The sequence below is a fragment of the Sinocyclocheilus rhinocerous genome, unplaced genomic scaffold (assembly GCF_001515625.1).
Source record: "Sinocyclocheilus rhinocerous isolate Xijiao unplaced genomic scaffold, SAMN03320098_v1.1 scaffold714, whole genome shotgun sequence".
Classification (NCBI taxonomy): domain Eukaryota; kingdom Metazoa; phylum Chordata; class Actinopteri; order Cypriniformes; family Cyprinidae; genus Sinocyclocheilus; species Sinocyclocheilus rhinocerous.
Window position 1 is genome coordinate 441,409 of NW_015646165.1, and position 19,023 is coordinate 460,431.

Below are 19,023 nucleotides of genomic sequence, written 5' to 3' on the forward strand. Positions count from 1 at the left end.
GGGGGGGGGAACTTCCTCACTCACAGTGGGGGAGGAAGGGAAATCATGCTTAGTCACAGCTGCCTGGTACATGGCCATTCTGTCCCTGAGAGGGGTGGACTCCACCATTTTGACTCCAGAGTCAAGACTTTCTGTGAAGAACGGAAGAAAAAGAGATTTAGATCAGTCAGTGGGGTCTCTAATAACTCCATGAAATACAATGAAAAAAGCATTATGTGCCACAAGGTCAAAGTGGGAATGGGAAACAGGAATTTCCACAGAACTGCCATCAGCACTTTCCAGAAAGCGGATTCTTACAGTGTTGCATAAAGGAAGCAGGAAGTTCAATATGTGAGATCATGTAACTGAAAACATATTGAACAAGACTGGTGTGTTTGTGTTTAGTGTTGCATTTGATTCTGTACCTTTATCTCCTGGTTCCATATTCTTGGATCCACGGTCTCTAGACACCTAGACAGACAAAAAAAACGTGTGTTAATGAAGTATGCTAAACACAGAACAAAGACAGCATTAAGAAGTCCTTAAAGTAAATGTAAATAGCCATTTGACACCCATTTTACTACCTGAATGCAAAGCATTTCAGAATGAAACCGGATATTCTATGAGAAACATAAAAACTAATTTCATAGACTTTAAAGTCAGACCCAATGCAAATTTGATCTCATTTCCATTCTCTCTTCCCAATAATTTCCTGTTTTTCATACTTTCATGTCCTAGTGGCTGCTAGGGTGTTCTGGGTGGTTGCTAAGGCACTGCTAGACAGTTGTTAGAGTATTCTGGGTGGTTGCCATGATGTAGATGCTAAGGTATTCTGAATGTTTTTAGCAAGTTGTGGTTGCTAGATTTTCAGCTAGAATGTCACGAAGTGATCTGGCCCTGGGTGGTTGCTAAGGCACTGCTAAATGGTTGCTAGGGTATTCTGGGTGTCATGGTGTTCTTATGTGTTCTGAGTGGTTTTTAGAATGTTGCTATGTGGCTGCTATAGGGTCTTCCAGATGGTTGCTAGGGTGTCACTAAGTGGTTGCTAGGGCATTGCTAAATAGTTGCTAGGTGGATTCCTACTACACACTCATATCTCTATGAAATTCTGGCATCTAGATATGGCTTGAGTCCTTCAGGGTTGCCAGGTCTGTGTAACAAAACCAACCCAATAGCTTCTCAAAACTTTGTTCAATCATGGCCAAAACAAGCCCAATCGAGGAAATTTGACTATAAAAATCGTGTTCCGGGGGGTTATAATCGGTCAAAAATCGTGCTCCGGGTGGAGGATTTCGCTTTAACTCACTGAACACAAAAAACAATCTGCAGCAACAGTATAAAAGTAGCCCAATTCCGTGGGAAAACTGCGGCACTGGAGTTCTTCCTTCAAATGCAAGTCTGTAGGATTTTTCATCTGTTATTTGCCGGCATGCAAAAAAACAAATATCTTCATAACATGCCTTATTCGGTGCGGGATGAGTTACACCCCAAAGTTTAACATTCTGGGTAAGGGGTTTGTTCAAATCCCCTAACCCTAAGTATGAGCTAAAGTTATAACGATGCTTACTTTAGCAAACAGCACTAATTAGCAAGGTGACAAGAGACATTTAAAGCCATGACAGCAGTATTTAAACATGTCTCTTTCTCTGACCGGCCAGCTTCTCCACTGGCATCAATAATCCTCTAATGAGCTCTGAGAGAGCTGTGGACAGACACCAGCGTCTGGCTTTACTGCCACAACAACACCAGCACATACAGCACAATCGCTCTCATGCAATTCTTCACCCGCTGGACTGAGACACATGGAGACCAGAACAACCACTGTTACTGAAGCTACAACATTAACCCAAATGTTCGAGACCCTGTTGATGTGGCTGAATTTTATTACCTATAAATTTATAAAATTATATAAAATGAGCTGCTTTTGTCACAATGTTTGATCCATAAACTTTTCCGTAAATTATTCATTTAAACCACGTGCAACATTTTGGACTTTTATCAAGTTTGACATCTGTTATAGTTTGCTTTGCACCATGAAAATAATTTAATTTAATACAATTATCAATTAAATGGGAGGATTTTTTCTTTTTTTTGTAGTGACTTCTTAGCTTTTGTTGCAGAAAATGACACTTAAACAAAAACATTTACTTTTCAAGTGCCTAGCAAATACTGTCTTACAACAGTGTAATCAATCCCAGGACAAACACATCCTCCAAAAAGTCTGTATCCATTGTCATTGTTCTCAGGAAAGAAGCACGACATCATCCCACCCAAAAGAGAGTTTCCACATGTAACAATAACAGTATCGAGCTGAAAGCCACGTCTTACCTATTTAAAATCAGACAGACAACAACGGGCGGTCCGCTGTGATTCCTGGAGATTTACAGAGCAGAGTCTGTCTGCCTAAAGCCCGGCAGTGCTCTGAGAGCAGATTAGAGACGGTGAGCATGCCAGTGTTTTGCTGGCAGCAGCAGGAGAGATGGAGAGGGGGAGGGCTGAGAGGGTGGGGTGAGGTAGGCAGCTGGTTGAACCTCTAAATCCAACAAGGGGGCTGAAACCGGCCCACCCCCCAATCATGGATTAGCCATTAGCACGGCTGTGGGGGAACCAACCGGCCAGGCATCAGTGCAGCATCCTCCAGGCTGGTGTGCCGACACCAGGGGAGCGGGAAATAAACACAGTACAAAAGGCAAAGGCAGTGCAGCCATAGGGGGCATCAGCTCAGACAAAAGACTCTCTATTAATCCAAAACACACAAAAGATGGGAACATCTGAGCCACAGTCTGCCAGAAATGAGGAGTGTCCTTATGTTATCAGAGGATAAAATCTGTGACAAAAGATAAAATATATAAAGCACACACACCAGATCTATCATATCTATACATGATGTCTTCTAAATTTTATTTCAGTGCTCTTTTATTTAATTTAATCCTTGAAACAAAGTGGCAAAAGTAAGATATTTTAAAAATTAGAAGATTATGCGATATTTAAAAAAAAAAAATTTATTTTAGCATCGAGATACTATTATAATTTGTATTAATATTTTGCATCAGTTTATATTTTTATAATTGTCAATTTTAATTTTAGTAAAAGTTTTAGTAATTTTGTTTAGTTTTTGTCTTTTTTATATATACGCCTATAGTTTTTATTCATTTTTATTTCAGTTTTAGTTATTTTAGTACATCATGTTTAGTAAACATATATATACATTAACCAGTAAATTTATCATCACATACAATTGCAAAATTGTTTATATTTTTATAATTGTCAATTTTAATTTTAGTAAAAGTTTTAGTAATTGTTTAGTTTTTGTCTTTTTTATATATAAGCCTATAGTTTTTATTCATTTTTATTTCAGTTTTAGTTATTTTAGTACATCATGTTTAGTAAACATATATATACATTAACCAGTAAATTTATCATCACATAATTAAATAAAAACTGAAAATATTAAATCAGTAATTATATAATTATTCCACTACTTCTTTCTACAACTAATGACGCACACTGGCTGGCGAAACATCTATGAAAGTCTAGTTTCTTATGAAATGTGTCCTACAGACTACGCACGTCAATAAATCTAGTCATATCTGGAACTTCTCTTTATTAACTGCTTTTCTCAGCAGTTCATGACGCCATTCAGCTGTCAAAGTAGCCCAAATTCCATATCCAGCGACATTCATAAAGAACATTTCTGCAGCAGATTTAAAAATAAATAAAACTGCTGGAGGAGTTGGATGATGAATTCATATCATTTCAGTCAGTCTCTCTCCCCTCATGACCATCCCTCAGGTTAAAGGAGAGGAGTTTGGCTTTGATGGGAGCAGAAAGCTCGAATCCCTGCAGTGATCATGTGGACGTTTATCTCATGACATCAGCCCCCCGGCGAGAACGGCAAAGACTTTTAATGAGAGCAACCTCATCCCTGTTTAATGATGGAAATGTTTTTTGAGAGGTTGAGGAGTTTGAGTTTAGCTCAAAAAAATGAAAATTCATTTTTCATCAGTCTCATTAGTTATAATTGGAGTAAAAGTCAAACGGTGACTGCGTGAGGAAAAATAAAAAAAACACAACTGAACTTAACATGAGAACAGCTGCAACCAGTTCATCGAGTGACTGAGCTGAACTCAAGAACCAAATCAGTGACCAGTATTCTTTTGAGTCATTTAGTTTCCATGAAATATCTGGTTAGACTAAACTATTCACAAATTTAAATCACTTATTCAGTAATTTGATCGCAGCAGCTGAAAGTTTGAATTAGGGATGGGAAAAAGTCCCTACCCCCAATAAGAAAACAGTGATGTTTGTCTTTGCAAGAACCACTAAATATGGTGTGTATCTAAGTTCACTGCATGCTGGGACGTTTTGAACCACTGGTAATGCGGTGGTGACGATACAATGGGAAAAATGCATTCAGTTTCAGTCCTTCCCTCTCCTCCACCCACACTACTTCAAAACAGCTTGCTCTTTTGCAGATAAAATGTTGGGCATGATTCCCTTTGCAGTCCGTGAAACAAACAAAAGACACCATTGTGTACGGTGAAATCCCAGTACATTTTGAACACATAACCTTTGAGAAAAAATTAGATTAAAGAATAAAGCAAAATGTCAGGCTGCGTCCACACGAAACCACAAAACCGACACAAAACGATGTAATATACATGCCAGACCAATATGTGGCGCTGTAATTCTGGCACAGAGATACACTAAAAACGGAGAAGACTGGACTATGCGCATAAACCTTGCGCGCGGTATACAAACGAACATAGAACAATACATTTACTAATCTGTGTTAATGTTAGTTAATAAAAAGACAATCGTTCAGTGTTTGTTCATGTTTTTGTTGCGGTTACGCGACATAGCGGTGTCTGACTAGGGGCGAGACGTGGGCTGATGACGTCATCGTTTCAGAAAATATACGGATTCGCTGTCCACACGAAAACGCAAGGGCGGCGTTTTCAGATTTATCCACTCTGGGACCCGGTTTCAAAAAATATCGGTTTCACTCTCCCAAAACGCCTATACGTTACAAAATGTATGCATATACAGCTAAACGCGTCTCCGTGTGGACGGGGCCTCAGATGAAGACGAGGCTTGACTAAAAAGACACCACAAGAATGTTCTTGTCATCTTCAGCCACACAGACTAGCAGAGAACAATAGTTCAGAAATTCAAATCAGTGGATCTTGTTTCAAAAGAAGCTTTAGTAAATCTAGACTTTCACATCTTCTGACAGAAGTGTGATGCTTTCTCCAGCTAAAATCACTACATTAATGCTAGGGTGTTGTTGTTTATTCGAACCCCAATTATGAGCAATAGTAAAAGAGATGCTAGAATTAAAAAGCAACACTAACATTTACTGCAAGGTTACAGAACACAAATCGACAATAGTTCTCCTGCAGGCTGAGAAAGAAACAACGTTCTCAGAGGGAGCACACTGCTGTCTTCATGATCACAGAGCTGTTTTCTATTTTAATACATTTTAAAATGTAATTTATTCCTGTGACGCAAAGCTGAATTTCTTCAGTGTCAGATGATCCTTCAGAAAAAAAATTCTAATATGCTGATTATTTTGACTGGTTTGGTCCAACAAGTCTCAATCAACATTTCTAAGAAGTAAAAAATGGTTGGGCTTTTAATTGCACAAACCCTTTTAAACTGCACACACAAACTTTCTATTCATTCATAAATACCAAAGTGATGTTATCTACTAAACTGACAAGACACCCAATTCAGATAATACATACCAATTTAGATAATTAGTTGTACTTACGTTGTTGTGAAGGGTCTCTCCTTTCTCAAACATCATCTTCAGGCTGTTGAGAGGCACTGTGGGCTTTTCGATGGGCACGTCTCTTTGCGTCCACTTCTCCATCGGCTGGTCACTGTCGCTCAACAACTAAAACAGCAACAATATATACGGTTTTAGTTATTTCAATCCTAAGTTTTGAAGAGGGCAGCTTTAAATTTAAATTCTAAAAGATCGAATTAAAAATACTAATAAATACATTCATGATTAAAAATACATTACTGATTGAAAGTCTTTTATGACAATTTTGTCACAAAAAAAAAAAACAACAAAAAATAACCAAGGAAAATCAGTAAGAGGATATTAATGCTTGAGAGTATCTCGTCAATATTTGGATTAGTAGTGATTGGCGAAACAAAATCATTGTTAGTCTGTTAGGAAAAGTTTAACTACAAAAGCTTCCGAATCCTGGCACATGGAAGGAGTGGCTCCCTCAGACTGTGCTGGAGGAAGTGAGGGGGGGGGATACAGCACCAGATGCTAGTCTTTAGAAACTATCTGCATAAGGGAACTAGGCCAACCCCCTAACAACAGGACAGACGAACCAAGAAGAACATAAAAAAGGGGAAGTAGTGACAGGAAACGGGGAAAAAAAAGAAAGTTTCTGAAAGATATTACATGCTTATGTATATGTGCACATTACGTTATATTCAATATAAACATTTAGCCTATGTCAGGTGTCACTGAATCTTGTTTGTGGATATGCATTTTGTTCACTTTTCATGCACATGTATCAACTACACAAAATACAAAGTTTCAAAAAACAAAACAAAAAAAACAATCAGCTATGAGTTTGAATACATTTTGCCTTTAGCTTCAAAAATAAATCTGTCAAGCACTAAGTATTACTCATATTGTTGTGGTGTGCTTACATACAAAAGCAACTAAAGCATGCTAATTTGCCCCTAGTTTCTTCCAATTAATGCATGCTACAACAGCTCACATACTTCTGGCTGATCTTAAGATGTCTTTTGGAGTCAACTATTAAAATTCCAGACAATTATGAGGCATTACACAAACACACTGAACCAATTGCCGAAACCATGCAAGGCATCCTCACAATGGGACAGAAAGCAAAACCTTTGATTTAATACGTTTAACGAAACTTCAATGCAAAATCTAGGCCTAGATAACATGAAGCAGCTGCATTCTCTTTCAAATACAGTCATATAGTTCATACCTACATCCACAAGAGTATCATCCAGCACATGCAGCTCCTGACAAACTTTTACACACCATTCACTGTAACTTCTGTAGTATTTTATTTATGAACAAACACAACCATTCAGAAGACACAGATTGGCTGGACCAGTTATGTAAAGTGCATAGGAATTACCTGCAGATTAAGACGTCTAAATAGGGATTGAGGTGACCGGACACTGAATGCATGCGTGTCTAAACAGCAGCAGCAGTAGTATAGTAGTGCAGTTTTCAGATAGATAGCTAGATAACGAATGGCAAGATGGTGAGAACTTACTTTTTTCTTGTCTGAACTTGTTTGTTCTGCTGCCTTCTGGTACCTGAGAAGAAATGAAGCAGAAGAGTTGCTCACTCAACTTAAAATCATGAAGAGTAGCTAGTTTCTGTAAATTTTAAAAACCAATTATCAGAAGGTGTTTGTTATTGTTTGACTTCTGAGATGTATTTGACTATCCTTATATCTGCCTAAGAACTAAAATATCACTTTTGATCGTTGGTGGCCCCTAGTGGTCATATGCAGCAGTGCAAACCGATGAACTGGACTGTCTTGATTTAGCTTCCAGTTTTATTTTTATGGCATGTTAAAAACAAAACTTGAAAGCTAGCCTAAAGGGGTTTCGGGTTCACTAACCATCTGTTGGAGAGACTTTTAAAAAAATTCCCAAACACTGAAAGCAGGAAGTTCAATCTGATTTTCAAAGGAAATCCACTGCATGCCGATTCAAACTAACCCTTGGCTCTAAATGTAGGTTAGTTGGAAAGAAAAACAGTGATAAGACTAAAAAAAAAAAAAACCGTTTAAAAGAGTCGAATACCAAACACATGATTTATATTTGCCCACACCTATCACAGGTCAGCAATCAGATCCTAAACCATTTCATCCTTCACTTTGAATTCTTTAATGCTCACTAATCCAGCTGGCAAATCTAGTTCTTGGGATGGTGAAGTCATTGCTGTAGGTGTAGAAAGAAAGCCAAAAGCACAACGCTGGAAAAGACATTAGAAAATCTGACAGATGATGCACTGGAAAAATTCCTCCACACAGGAAATACACTGACCGAGAGCCAACAACGATGCTTATAATGAGTCGGGCAGCAGATATTTAGCTATAAATCAAACATGCGGTCCCATATCTGAGAGCAGACTGAAAATGAGGAATTCAGTATGGAAACTCAGTCTGAAATGTTTTAGGATTCTGAACATTTTAAAACAAGACATGAGTATTTAACATTTAAGATCAGTAATGAAATGCAAGTAAATTTGTCATTTATGTAAACTAATATCATTTATAATGAAATTAAATGGTATTAAATTGCACTTAAATGCAAAATGGATACATTTTATTGGTGGTGTCAGACTTTTGAACCTCTAATATCTGAATTTGACTGTGTCTAGGTGTTGACAGCATCATTACATGATTTGACACCACTTTCTGCTGGTGAACCTCCTAATAATGTGAACCTAGTGAACCTTGGAGCAGAGGTCTGAACATCATAAACCACTTTAGAACAAAACAGCAGCTTTTAAAACAGTGGTGCCTTGTAAAAAAGGTTGGGAAACAAGTTCTAAAGTGCACTAAAAGAGTGCTAAACTTAAAGCAAAGAGGAGAGGTTAAATGACAAGTGAGATCAGTTTTAGATATGCAAATCCTGAAATTTGCTTACTTGGAAAATCGCTCAGCAATGGCCGTGTTTTTGCCTCGCACACCAATAATAGAGAGCTCCTTTGCTGTAACTCGCAAGGACTGTGAGGCCCATTGCCCACGATGAAATGAGCGGACTGCCATCTTGGCTTCCTGATGTCTTCAGTAGGATTTCTGTTGGGACAGAGGCATTTCAAATATTAAACTGAAATGATTGTTTTCCCATATCACTCTTGAAATTAGTCATCATTCGGCATCAGTGCACAACACCCGTAGCCGCTATCATACAGACATGTTGTGACTTATGCCTGATATGACAGGACTTATCTCACATGATCAGGTAATTACAAAATTCACAGGAAACCGATCATCTGTGGGCAACTGCAAACCTCTCCTTACCCATGAATTCATCACATACACACATAGTCTTATATAAACAGACAGAAACCAACTTACTGCTGGAAATGATCCATGTACAGATTAGGATCAGAAAGGAATTTTCCTGGTTTCACAGTGATTTTCTCATGCAGTAAATAACTATAATTAGGTTGCAATAATACTAATTCTTCAAATTAGCCAGCATTTTAATGATTAGCTTTAGAAATATATCAATTCAAACATGTTCTGTACAGTTGAGCAAAGGGCTTTGATTTGGGCAATGCAAAGAAGCAGCAGATTTACAGCTGAAACATCACTGAAACTGCTGATACAGCAACTGAGTCATCATTACCTCAGATTACTCATGCATCATGCTGTACACTTCCATAAAACAGACTTTTAATCTGCTATATAGTATGTTGCCTGAGAAAGAATCATATCAAAGGAGCCCAACAATGAGCTTTACTAAGTTTTAAAACTCTGAGAGATCCAAGTTTTCTCAAGGATCTCTCGTGTTGAGAGATTATGATTTGACTCGGCAGATGAGACACTCTCTCTCATCCAGAGACATAAACCAGGACTTCCTAAAAGTCAACAAATTACAGTCAAGGGCTTTCCAAAATGACTGATTTGCTTCAAGGAGACACTCATCCATTTGGCATATGCCACGTGCTTCTGCTTAAATGACATGAGAACGTTCAGATGAATCCAATGAAACAGAAACATCACACTCAGGTCACATCAGCACTTCAGCATGTTTAGACAAGTCTACACTTTATTCCCAGCAGTTTGACTTATCCTTGCACTCTGCGTTTAATCATATCTTCAGAAGGGTTCCCACATCTTTTGACCAACAAAATTTCAATACTTCACCCAGTCGGCAGTGTAGTGGGTATTTTGAAAATCACAAAAGCAACTTCTAGCTAGCTTTTCAGTACAAAAAACAAATTCATAATTTTTCCAGACCTAGAAATCACAATTAAAAAATAAATCAAAGTGAGTGATAAAAATACATCTAAAGTAAACTTTAATTAAAGATAAAAACGTTTCCTCAGAATCATGTTTCAAATTAATGCACATTTCCATCTAACTTGCTAAGCTTATTTCAAATAAATAGATACATTTAATAATCAATTCTAAATAAAAATAATCTGAAATGTTATTTTTTTAAATCACGCTACAAAATTTCTGACAATGGAAGCAATTCACAAGTAATGCTGAAATGTATGTGCTCATTTAACATAACAAATTTACATATTTAGCATTAAACTACATATTACAGCTCTCAACCTTTGTTTTACACAAAAATTACTTTCTAAAATCAACTTGATGTAACAGTTTTTCCCCCCCATTACATGATTGTACTGAAAAGAAAGCTATCCCTTTTAAATTCACTTAGCACATTAGAAACATCAACTACTGAGACTCATGGCTGGTGAGACCATTGAAAGTGAGAAACCACAAAGCATGCATTTAAAATGCCAAACATGACAAGCTTGTGTTCCCTCTGAACGCATCAATACAAACAAAGGCCCATGAATCACAAATCAAAACATACATACAGTGTATCAAGCCTCCTCTTGCAGTCTTTCAGTGGATGTGCTGAAGAGTTTTCTTGTTGGGCTCTCTGTCTGTCCTCTCAGTGCTCTGAACACTCTGCTCACTTCCACATTGTTTGTGAGTGAGGAAATATACTGACTCTGCTCAGCCAATGGGAAGAGAGCTGCTTTGCACCTAGCAGGTAAGGCCCCTCCCACTGCTGGGCTCAGCAGTTCATCATCAGACTCTCAGCAGAACAGACAGAGTTAGAGAACAAGGCCTCTTCACAATCTGGGAATCCCACAGGATTCCTGGAAGTGAGCAAAAGTCCCCGCCTCCATGTCCTGCGTCCTGCTCATATTTCACCCCACAATCAAAAGAAAAAAATCATTAGGACAATAAAGATTGTAAATTGTGTGCAACATTGTTTTTTCCACATTTTTTTTTTTCTTTTTCACTTTTTTTTTTAGATTCTTATCTAATCTAAAATAAAACTGTGGGAACACAAAGCAGTGATGTCTCGCGGAAGAGCCTCTCCAGGAGTCAGGAGGCACTGGATCAGTTTCATTAATCCCAGTCACATGGAAGTCTTGCTTGAGAATGGCACAACATTCCACAGTGTTGGATTACGCCTTTCAGCACATATATAGATACATAAATAGACAGATCGATATAAACACACATACATTTAATATACATTTTAAAAAATACATTTAAAATAAACTTAAAAATAAAAACTAACAACATGTTCCCTCAGACATGTTCTCTTTTTGTTCCCTTTTTTTTCAAATGAAAGCACATTTACATCTAACTTGCAAAGCTTATTTTAAATAAATAAATAAATGTAATAATTCTAAATAAAACTAATAATCTGAAATATTTTAGTTATTTTTTTATTACGCTATATGCTATATTTTAGTTATTTTATCTCTAAATTATTGTATTTTTGGTTTTCAGATTTTAAATTTGTCTACTGTAATACCTCATTTTATTGGTCACAGGGGACCAATAAGATACTGTAGAATATTCTCCTATCCTATCTAGATTAGTCAAGCACTTTAGTTCAGAAATGTTTGGTGGTTCATGTTCCACTTTTTACTCAATTGTGTCATGTTGAGAACCAATAAGGAATAAATGAATGATTTGTTTTTTAAATAAATTTGAGAATGGGCATATATGAACAAATATCATAAGTTGTTTACAGAAAAAAACTAATAATATTTAATGCATTTTTCCTAATTACCATTTTCTTATTTTGCTGAGCACATTTATTCACATTTCTTATAGATACAGATGAACTAGAAATACATGAACAAGTAATTAAGTAATAATGAAACAGATCAAATATACATAATCCACTGAAAGAGCTTTCTGGCTTTCATTTGTGATTCATCTGAATTTTGTAATGGAGGTTTCCTATCAAACTTTAGTCCTAAGGAAACTTCCTCTTCCACAGAATCCCAATAGGCCATGGCTATATCAGGTAATTATCAATTAAAAAGATTGTCCATGCTGATCAAACTTTCTAATGGAATAATTTACTGTTTTACTTTTATATGCAAGGTAGACGTGTGCAGCAGTTGTTTACCAGGTCGAAAGTGGACATGAACAAAACGAGACAGAGATGTCACCAGTGCAGAGCTAATTCCATCATAGTTTGTCGCTTCATTGTTTCTGTCTCAGCAGTTTATCACTTCCCTTAGGCTAGATTCACTGAAAGTACAGAATGGTAGTTATTTCATCATCACACATGATTCATTCATCATTCATGATTCATTTTAGAGTAGCAGATCAATCACAAATCAGGGTTCAGTTTTAAGGTCAGCGTGTCAGTTCTCTAGAATAGAATTGAATTAATTAGTATTAAAAAAAGATGCGGGCATTTGGAAATGAGTTGCTGATAGTGAAATTTTACATGAACTAGCATTAGTTGGGCACATTAATAACACTCCCTGTCCAGAAGGGGGCGGCAGCAGTAGTTGTTTTTATATCAATATCACATTATATGCGGATGAAGTGCGGATGAGCCATCAAACGTTCCAACTGAGGTAAGCAAACTTTTCTTTCGTGTTTAATGAAATGTGATTTCATTCATGTGTGTAGGGTACTCCCCTTTGGTTCTTTCTATATCTCTGTGCAGGTGAAAAGTGCTGAATTTGACACGTTCAGTTTCTACGCTACAATAAAAGATATTCGGAAAACGTGAGCGGGCGCAAATTTGTAACCGTAACAGTAACTGTTTTATTTTAAAACGGAAGTGGATCGGGACTGAACGCGTGTTGCATGTTGCGCATGTTGATGAAATATCTCTTTGTTCTCTTCAGTTTCGCGCGCATTCTTGCTTCTCTAGTGTTTGCAAGGTGTACGTAATCGATATGTACTAGTAAAGGCAGACTATTTTATTATGCCCGAACAAATAAAACCTCTCAACAAATGTAAAAAAAAAAAAAAAAAGTGCGCCATAGCCGTTTATTGAAAGTAAACAAAGATGACGCATCTCCAGAAGTGGGCCACTAAACTGGAAAGTCACTTGCAGATAATGCAAAGAAAGATGTGCTATATACAATTATACACCAATAATAAAATAGTATTATCTGTGTAGGATCAGCTCTTGCATTTAAGCTTAAAATCTATCCGCTATACGTATTTCATAATTCGAAAGTGATAACAGAACATTTGCAGTTTTTAAAAAACAACTTGTCAATGGGAGGGATCATATGAAGACACACTTCCTTCATCTCAGCTGCACCCATGATGCTTCAGCTGCAGTCTCATCTGTTGGTCTGTTCTATATATTGCTGCTTCTCACCCAAATACTAAGTATTTTATTACACGTTATACTATTTTATTTGTTTTAAGTCGTCAAGGTCAAGTCGCCTTTATTTATGAATACAATATTTGAAATATTCTCCTGTACTATCTAGATTAGCCAAGCCCTTTAGTTCAGAAATGTATTTCATATTAATATTTAATGTAGCCCATTTATCCCAATTACAAAGGCTTAATTTTGCTGACCACATTTAATCACGTTTCTTATAGATGTCGATAAACAAGTTATTTTGAAATAATTTGCTGTAGAGGAAGTGTTGTGCTTACTTTTTGATAATAACATAAAAATGTTCAATTCTTGATTGAAGGGTTGCAAAACAATCTTTTTCCCCAACTATATGTGACTGAAGCATCTTCATTTTTTTTTTTTTAGGTTAGGTATATTTTTGTTGTTTAAAATAATTTAATTTCTGATTTTGTTACAGCCTTGATGTTCGGTTGCAAAGCCAGTGTCAAATCTAGGTTTTCACATCACTGACCAAGCACAAGAGGCCATGGATGGGCCAGTAGATGGCACCAAGCTCATTCGGAGACTCAAGCCAGAGCTACTGGAAACTCTGACGGGAGATCCAGACTTTCTGCTTCAGCATTGCCATGCCAGTGGCATACTGTCCAACAATGAGTACAACAACATCAAAGACATGAACATGCGTTCAAGGCAGATTGAAAGTAAACAAAGATGACGCATCTCCAGAAGTGGGCCACTAAACTGGAAAGTCACTTGCAGATAATGCAAAGAAAGATGTGCTATATACAATTATACACCAATAATAAAATAGTATTATCTGTGTAGGATCAGCTCTTGCATTTAAGCTTAAAATCTATCCGCTATACGTATTTCATAATTCGAAAGTGATAACAGAACATTTGCAGTTTTTAAAAAACAACTTGTCAATGGGAGGGATCATATGAAGACACACTTCCTTCATCTCAGCTGCACCCATGATGCTTCAGCTGCAGTCTCATCTGTTGGTCTGTTCTATATATTGCTGCTTCTCACCCAAATACTAAGTATTTTATTACACGTTATACTATTTTATTTGTTTTAAGTCGTCAAGGTCAAGTCGCCTTTATTTATGAATACAATATTTGAAATATTCTCCTGTACTATCTAGATTAGCCAAGCCCTTTAGTTCAGAAATGTATTTCATATTAATATTTAATGTAGCCCATTTATCCCAATTACAAAGGCTTAATTTTGCTGACCACATTTAATCACGTTTCTTATAGATGTCGATAAACAAGTTATTTTGAAATAATTTGCTGTAGAGGAAGTGTTGTGCTTACTTTTTGATAATAACATAAAAATGTTCAATTCTTGATTGAAGGGTTGCAAAACAATCTTTTTCCCCAACTATATGTGACTGAAGCATCTTCATTTTTTTTTTTTTAGGTTAGGTATATTTTTGTTGTTTAAAATAATTTAATTTCTGATTTTGTTACAGCCTTGATGTTCGGTTGCAAAGCCAGTGTCAAATCTAGGTTTTCACATCACTGACCAAGCACAAGAGGCCATGGATGGGCCAGTAGATGGCACCAAGCTCATTCGGAGACTCAAGCCAGAGCTACTGGAAACTCTGACGGGAGATCCAGACTTTCTGCTTCAGCATTGCCATGCCAGTGGCATACTGTCCAACAATGAGTACAACAACATCAAAGACATGAACATGCGTTCAAGGCAGGTACGGGACATCTTGGATTATGTGATTCACAAAGACAACAAGCATGCTCTGAATTTCCTGAAGCTGCTGAAAACACAAAACATGCAAGAGACATTTCCTAAACTACAGTTCCTCCAAAAGCTGCAAATCAACAAACGCAAGACACCAAAAAACACAGGTATGATCTTACACTCAGCCTTTGTAAAGCATCCATTATGTACCGGGAACACCCCTAGAATTTTGGCATTATGACTTTTATGCATGTAATTCTCATTAGTGCAACTTTACATTTTTTAATGTTTATTCTCATTACTGTAATAGTCATTTCTACTGACTTACAGTTCAGTAGTATATAAAAATACAGTTTTGAAATATTTTTTGAAAAGTAAAATCATTTAACGCATAATTATTTATATGCAATAAATGCTACCATAATGTATAAATACTCAAAGAGAAAGATAATAAACTTTGTTACAGTAATGAGAATTGATCTGTCTTGCATTACAGCTTAATTGTCCTGAAAATATGTAGAGCTGCTTTAAGTGGAATTTAAATTCTATTTAAATTCAATTTGTTTCATAATTGATTCATTTTACAACATAAACACTGTTAAAAAGGTCTTAAACTGGAGCAGAGAGTTTTAAAATCATAAAGGTTAAATTCATAAAGTCATGGCATTAAATGTTGCATGCAATGCAAAAAGTGAATGTCTTCCTCAGTATTTTGTCTGTACAAACATCTAAACATCAAATCAAGATACATTTACTTTAGACGCAAATTAAACATATTAAGTCTTGTTTTCTGAGAAATTGAACAAAATTAAGTGATCTTATGTTTAAAACAAGAACAAATATCAATCAATAGGGGAATGAAAACTTGTTGTCCCAATTGAATTAAGTTGATTTTTCCAATCATATTTTTAAATTATGTAATGCCAATTATATTTGTTCTTGTTTTAATCATAAACTCACTTCATTTTGATCTGTTTCTCATAAAACAAGACATGTCATTTTGCTCTTAGAGTAAATTTCTCTTGCTTTAAGAATCTTTCGACGTTTGCACTGGGAAACGACAAAAATACTGATGAAGAACGTCACTTTTTTTTCTTAGATCCTAATAGTACACTTTTTTTTAATATGTATACATTATTTATTTCACTCCATTGCCTTCAAACTGTCTAGTACATGCAGTAATCTATTTGTAATTTGAAACTGATGTTGGTTTATCAGAGACGACAGCAAAAAGACGGCAGGAGATGTTGGAAAACAATGTACGGCAGGAGCAGCAGCGTATTATCAGTGAGTCACAAACACACCTCTGCTTTGCATCTTCTGTAGCAGCTTCGTGACCGCATTGCTGCATTACGTAACTTTGCTTTTTCTCAGGCACCAGGATGGTGAGCGAGAGGGAGATGATGATGGTAGCCGGCTGCATTGGGAACAGCTGGAGGGAGGTGGGCATTATGGCACTGGGTATGAACACCACCACTCTGCAGCAGATAGAGGAGGACAACAGCCAACACAAAATGCGGGTTTTCACCATGCTGCGAAAATGGAGCATTCGTGAGCGGGAACAAGCCACGGCAGCTCGTCTCCATTCCCTACTAACCCAAGAGGAGAGCGGCATAGACACTCTGAAAATCAACTTCCTGTTGGAAAACAACTGAGGCTGCTAGGAGGACTTCAATAGGGTGATGCAGATGTGATGTCAAAACCTTCTCTATTGGTTTTTATCATGGGGTTTTTAAAACTGTGGTAAACATAAATTGTCAATACTTGACACTTAAGCAGTTATGGGTATTTTTAAAAATGTATGTTTGTAATAAGTGACCACATAGGAATGTTTAGGGGGAGTGTGTGCAGTTTATATTGTAAAACAAAATGTCCATGTATCATTAAGTTGTGCTTTACCACAGATCTTATTTTACTCATTAATTTAAAAGGATAGTTCACCCTAAAATTAAAATTCTGTCATAATTTACTCCCCCCTCCACTTGTTCCAAACCTGTAGGACTTTCTTTGTTCTGCTGAAGACAAAAATGGAATTTTGAAGAAAGATGTTAACAAAACAGTTGATGGTAGCCATTGACTTCCATAGTGGGGTTTTTTCCATACTATGGAAGTCAATGGCTACCGTCAACTGCTTGGTTACCAACATTCTTCAAAATATCTTCTTTTGTGGTCAACAGCTGAAAGAAATTCATACAGGTTTGGAACAACTTGAGGGTGAGTAAATGATGACAGAATTTTCATTTTTGGTTGATCTATCCCTTTAAAAACCCCATTATAATAACCCATATGAAAATCTCAAGGGAACACATGGTGAATTAATTCTTTTGGATTTTGAAGTTGCAGCTGCAGCACTTTCTATATGTGTAGCACTTTGCATTCACAGACATGCAAACATACCACTAGGGTGAGCTATAACTGCTAGTCAGTTATATTAAAAATGTGTACTGTTTATTTGTCTTTTTTTTGTTTGTTTGTTTGTTTAGTAAAGGCTATGTATAAAGTCAGCTACAAGTGTGAAATAATAGGGAAACGTAATGCAACAAGCTATAATGCGGGTATTTCAAATATTTTTCTTAAACCTGATGTGCAAAAACTTTTTTTATTTTTTTTGCTTAATAGCAAATATGTTTACATAAAAAATTGTAGTGCATAATTTTTTTTCAAAAAGGGACAGGACTGAATAAACTATTAGACTGTTTTGTTTTATTGCAATGTTTTTTTTTTATGGCATTATTACTTAACTGTTTTTTTGGTAAGCTTATTTTCCTGTAAGATCAAGTTCCATTCCTACTTTTTAGATTGCATTTCAGTTTGTGTTTGCTTTCTGAAATATAAGTTTCAGGTGAGCCTGAATTGTACGGTAGCGTTCCATTCTACAGAATAATACTTTTCCTTTTTTAAGTAAATTAATGTGAAAGCTTTTATCAAAGTCTTAAACTTGAACCGATTCCATGAACAGATAAGGAAGACTCATGTTTATGACGGAAGTTTAAAAAGTGTTATGTTCCAATAGAGACCGCTATCTGGCAACATAACGGCGACCTTCGCTCTCTCGGCAAGTATCACGTTGTTTCACCCTGATGCATTTTCACCCTGGTGTTTCACCCTTGTTCACCCTTGTTTTGCATGCCAAGCAGGTGATAGGATTGGAGGCGGAGCTTTGTACAATTCCATTGCACAGGCCTGTCATTAAACTGTGTCTAGTCTGGCCAGATTTCATGGAATCTTTTGCTTTGGGTTTATTGCAATCTGATGTGGGAACAATCATTTCAAATTGTTGTTATGTTACTCTGTTTTTGAACTTTTTTTTGTAACTTTTCTATACTTCTTAATCATATTTCTGTTTTGTAAAAAATTGATCATGCTTCTGTGATGGTTTATTTTTAAATACAAAAAATCTATATAAATAAAGAGAAATAAATCATTACGGTCATTTTTATTTTAAGGTTATTTTTTATTGCTTTATAACTTGTTTTATTGTATAATTTAGATATTTGTCAGATTTGCAGTATCGTGTTTATTGATTTATAGGCTAAAGCAATAAAAAAGCTGGCTCCTGGAAAGCTCTTCAAAATCTCTGCGACATATAGGGTGGATTTCTTTTGTTCAGACAAAACATTTGAAAACTAGATGAAATTGTAAAATACAGAGAATTCATTATCATGAGACTGATATATAATTTGAAATTTTATTTTTTATTTTTTTATTTTTCCATGTGACTCTTTCAATGATGCCAGCAAAATGTCTTAACGTAAAATTTGCATGCAAATATTCACAAGTTACCTTTTTTTCCATAGGAAACACTGTTTCTATAAGATAGCAGCTCCGCATTGGTCCAGACTCTTTTTTTTTTTTTTCTTTCTTTTCTTTTTTTGAACCCTGTGACATTCCATTCCACTCTTGTGAGCGAGTGTGTGTGGGATCATTGAGCAATCTGACAAACATACGTGGAAGGATATATCTTTCTTTCATCAG

The 19,023-nt window shown here is 36.2% G+C and overlaps 2 protein-coding genes across 7 annotated transcripts in view; one reads left to right on the forward strand and one right to left on the reverse strand.

The window, feature by feature from the left end:
• LOC107706995 (LIM domain and actin-binding protein 1-like) overlaps positions 1 to 10,684 on the reverse strand; it is a 15,899-nt gene extending 5,215 nt beyond the window's left edge. Inside the window, exons 1-6 of one of the 4 annotated variants that reach the window (XM_016510856.1) lie at positions 10,571 to 10,684; positions 8,653 to 8,804; positions 7,266 to 7,308; positions 5,753 to 5,878; positions 405 to 450; positions 25 to 131 (exon numbers count right to left, since the gene is read on the reverse strand). In XM_016510856.1, coding sequence (XP_016366342.1) covers positions 25 to 131; positions 405 to 450; positions 5,753 to 5,878; positions 7,266 to 7,308; positions 8,653 to 8,774 — 444 coding nt within the window. In that variant the 5' untranslated portion in view covers positions 8,775 to 8,804; positions 10,571 to 10,684. Of the gene's footprint in view, positions 1 to 24; positions 132 to 404; positions 451 to 2,307; positions 2,416 to 5,752; positions 5,879 to 7,265; positions 7,309 to 8,652; positions 8,805 to 9,831; positions 9,891 to 10,566 lie in introns of those variants that run through there. The other 3 variants (XM_016510857.1, XM_016510858.1, XM_016510859.1) reach the window with 3 other exon arrangements.
• A 1,825-nt stretch (positions 10,685 to 12,509) lies between these two features.
• Positions 12,510 to 18,427, forward strand: LOC107706998 (uncharacterized). 3 transcript variants are annotated; one of them, XR_001636208.1, is made up of 6 exons: positions 12,510 to 12,595; positions 13,802 to 14,034; positions 15,055 to 15,215; positions 16,267 to 16,335; positions 16,423 to 16,791; positions 18,008 to 18,427. XR_001636208.1 is itself a non-coding variant. In XM_016510862.1 (3 exons), exons 1-3 carry the CDS (start codon positions 14,891 to 14,893, stop codon positions 16,701 to 16,703), a joined length of 675 nt encoding a protein of 224 aa, XP_016366348.1. In that variant the 5' UTR covers positions 14,826 to 14,890; the 3' UTR covers positions 16,704 to 17,025. The 3 variants fall into 3 exon arrangements, 1 of the variants encoding a protein (XP_016366348.1); XR_001636207.1 differs by lacking the exons at positions 12,510 to 12,595; positions 13,802 to 14,034 and having other exon boundaries at positions 14,826 to 15,215; positions 18,008 to 18,426; XM_016510862.1 differs by lacking the exons at positions 12,510 to 12,595; positions 13,802 to 14,034; positions 18,008 to 18,427 and having other exon boundaries at positions 14,826 to 15,215; positions 16,423 to 17,025.
• Positions 18,428 to 19,023: the final 596 nt, after the last annotated feature.

Coding starts and splice junctions, on each gene's coding strand:
- LOC107706998 (XM_016510862.1), top strand. CDS start 14,891: ATGGATGGGCCAGTAGATGGCACCAAGCTCATTCGGAGACTCAAGCCA. Junction 15,216..16,266: donor CAAGACACCAAAAAACACAG/GTATGATCTTAC, acceptor TTGGTTTATCAG/AGACGACAGCAAAAAGACGG. Junction 16,336..16,422: donor GGAGCAGCAGCGTATTATCA/GTGAGTCACAAA, acceptor GCTTTTTCTCAG/GCACCAGGATGGTGAGCGAG.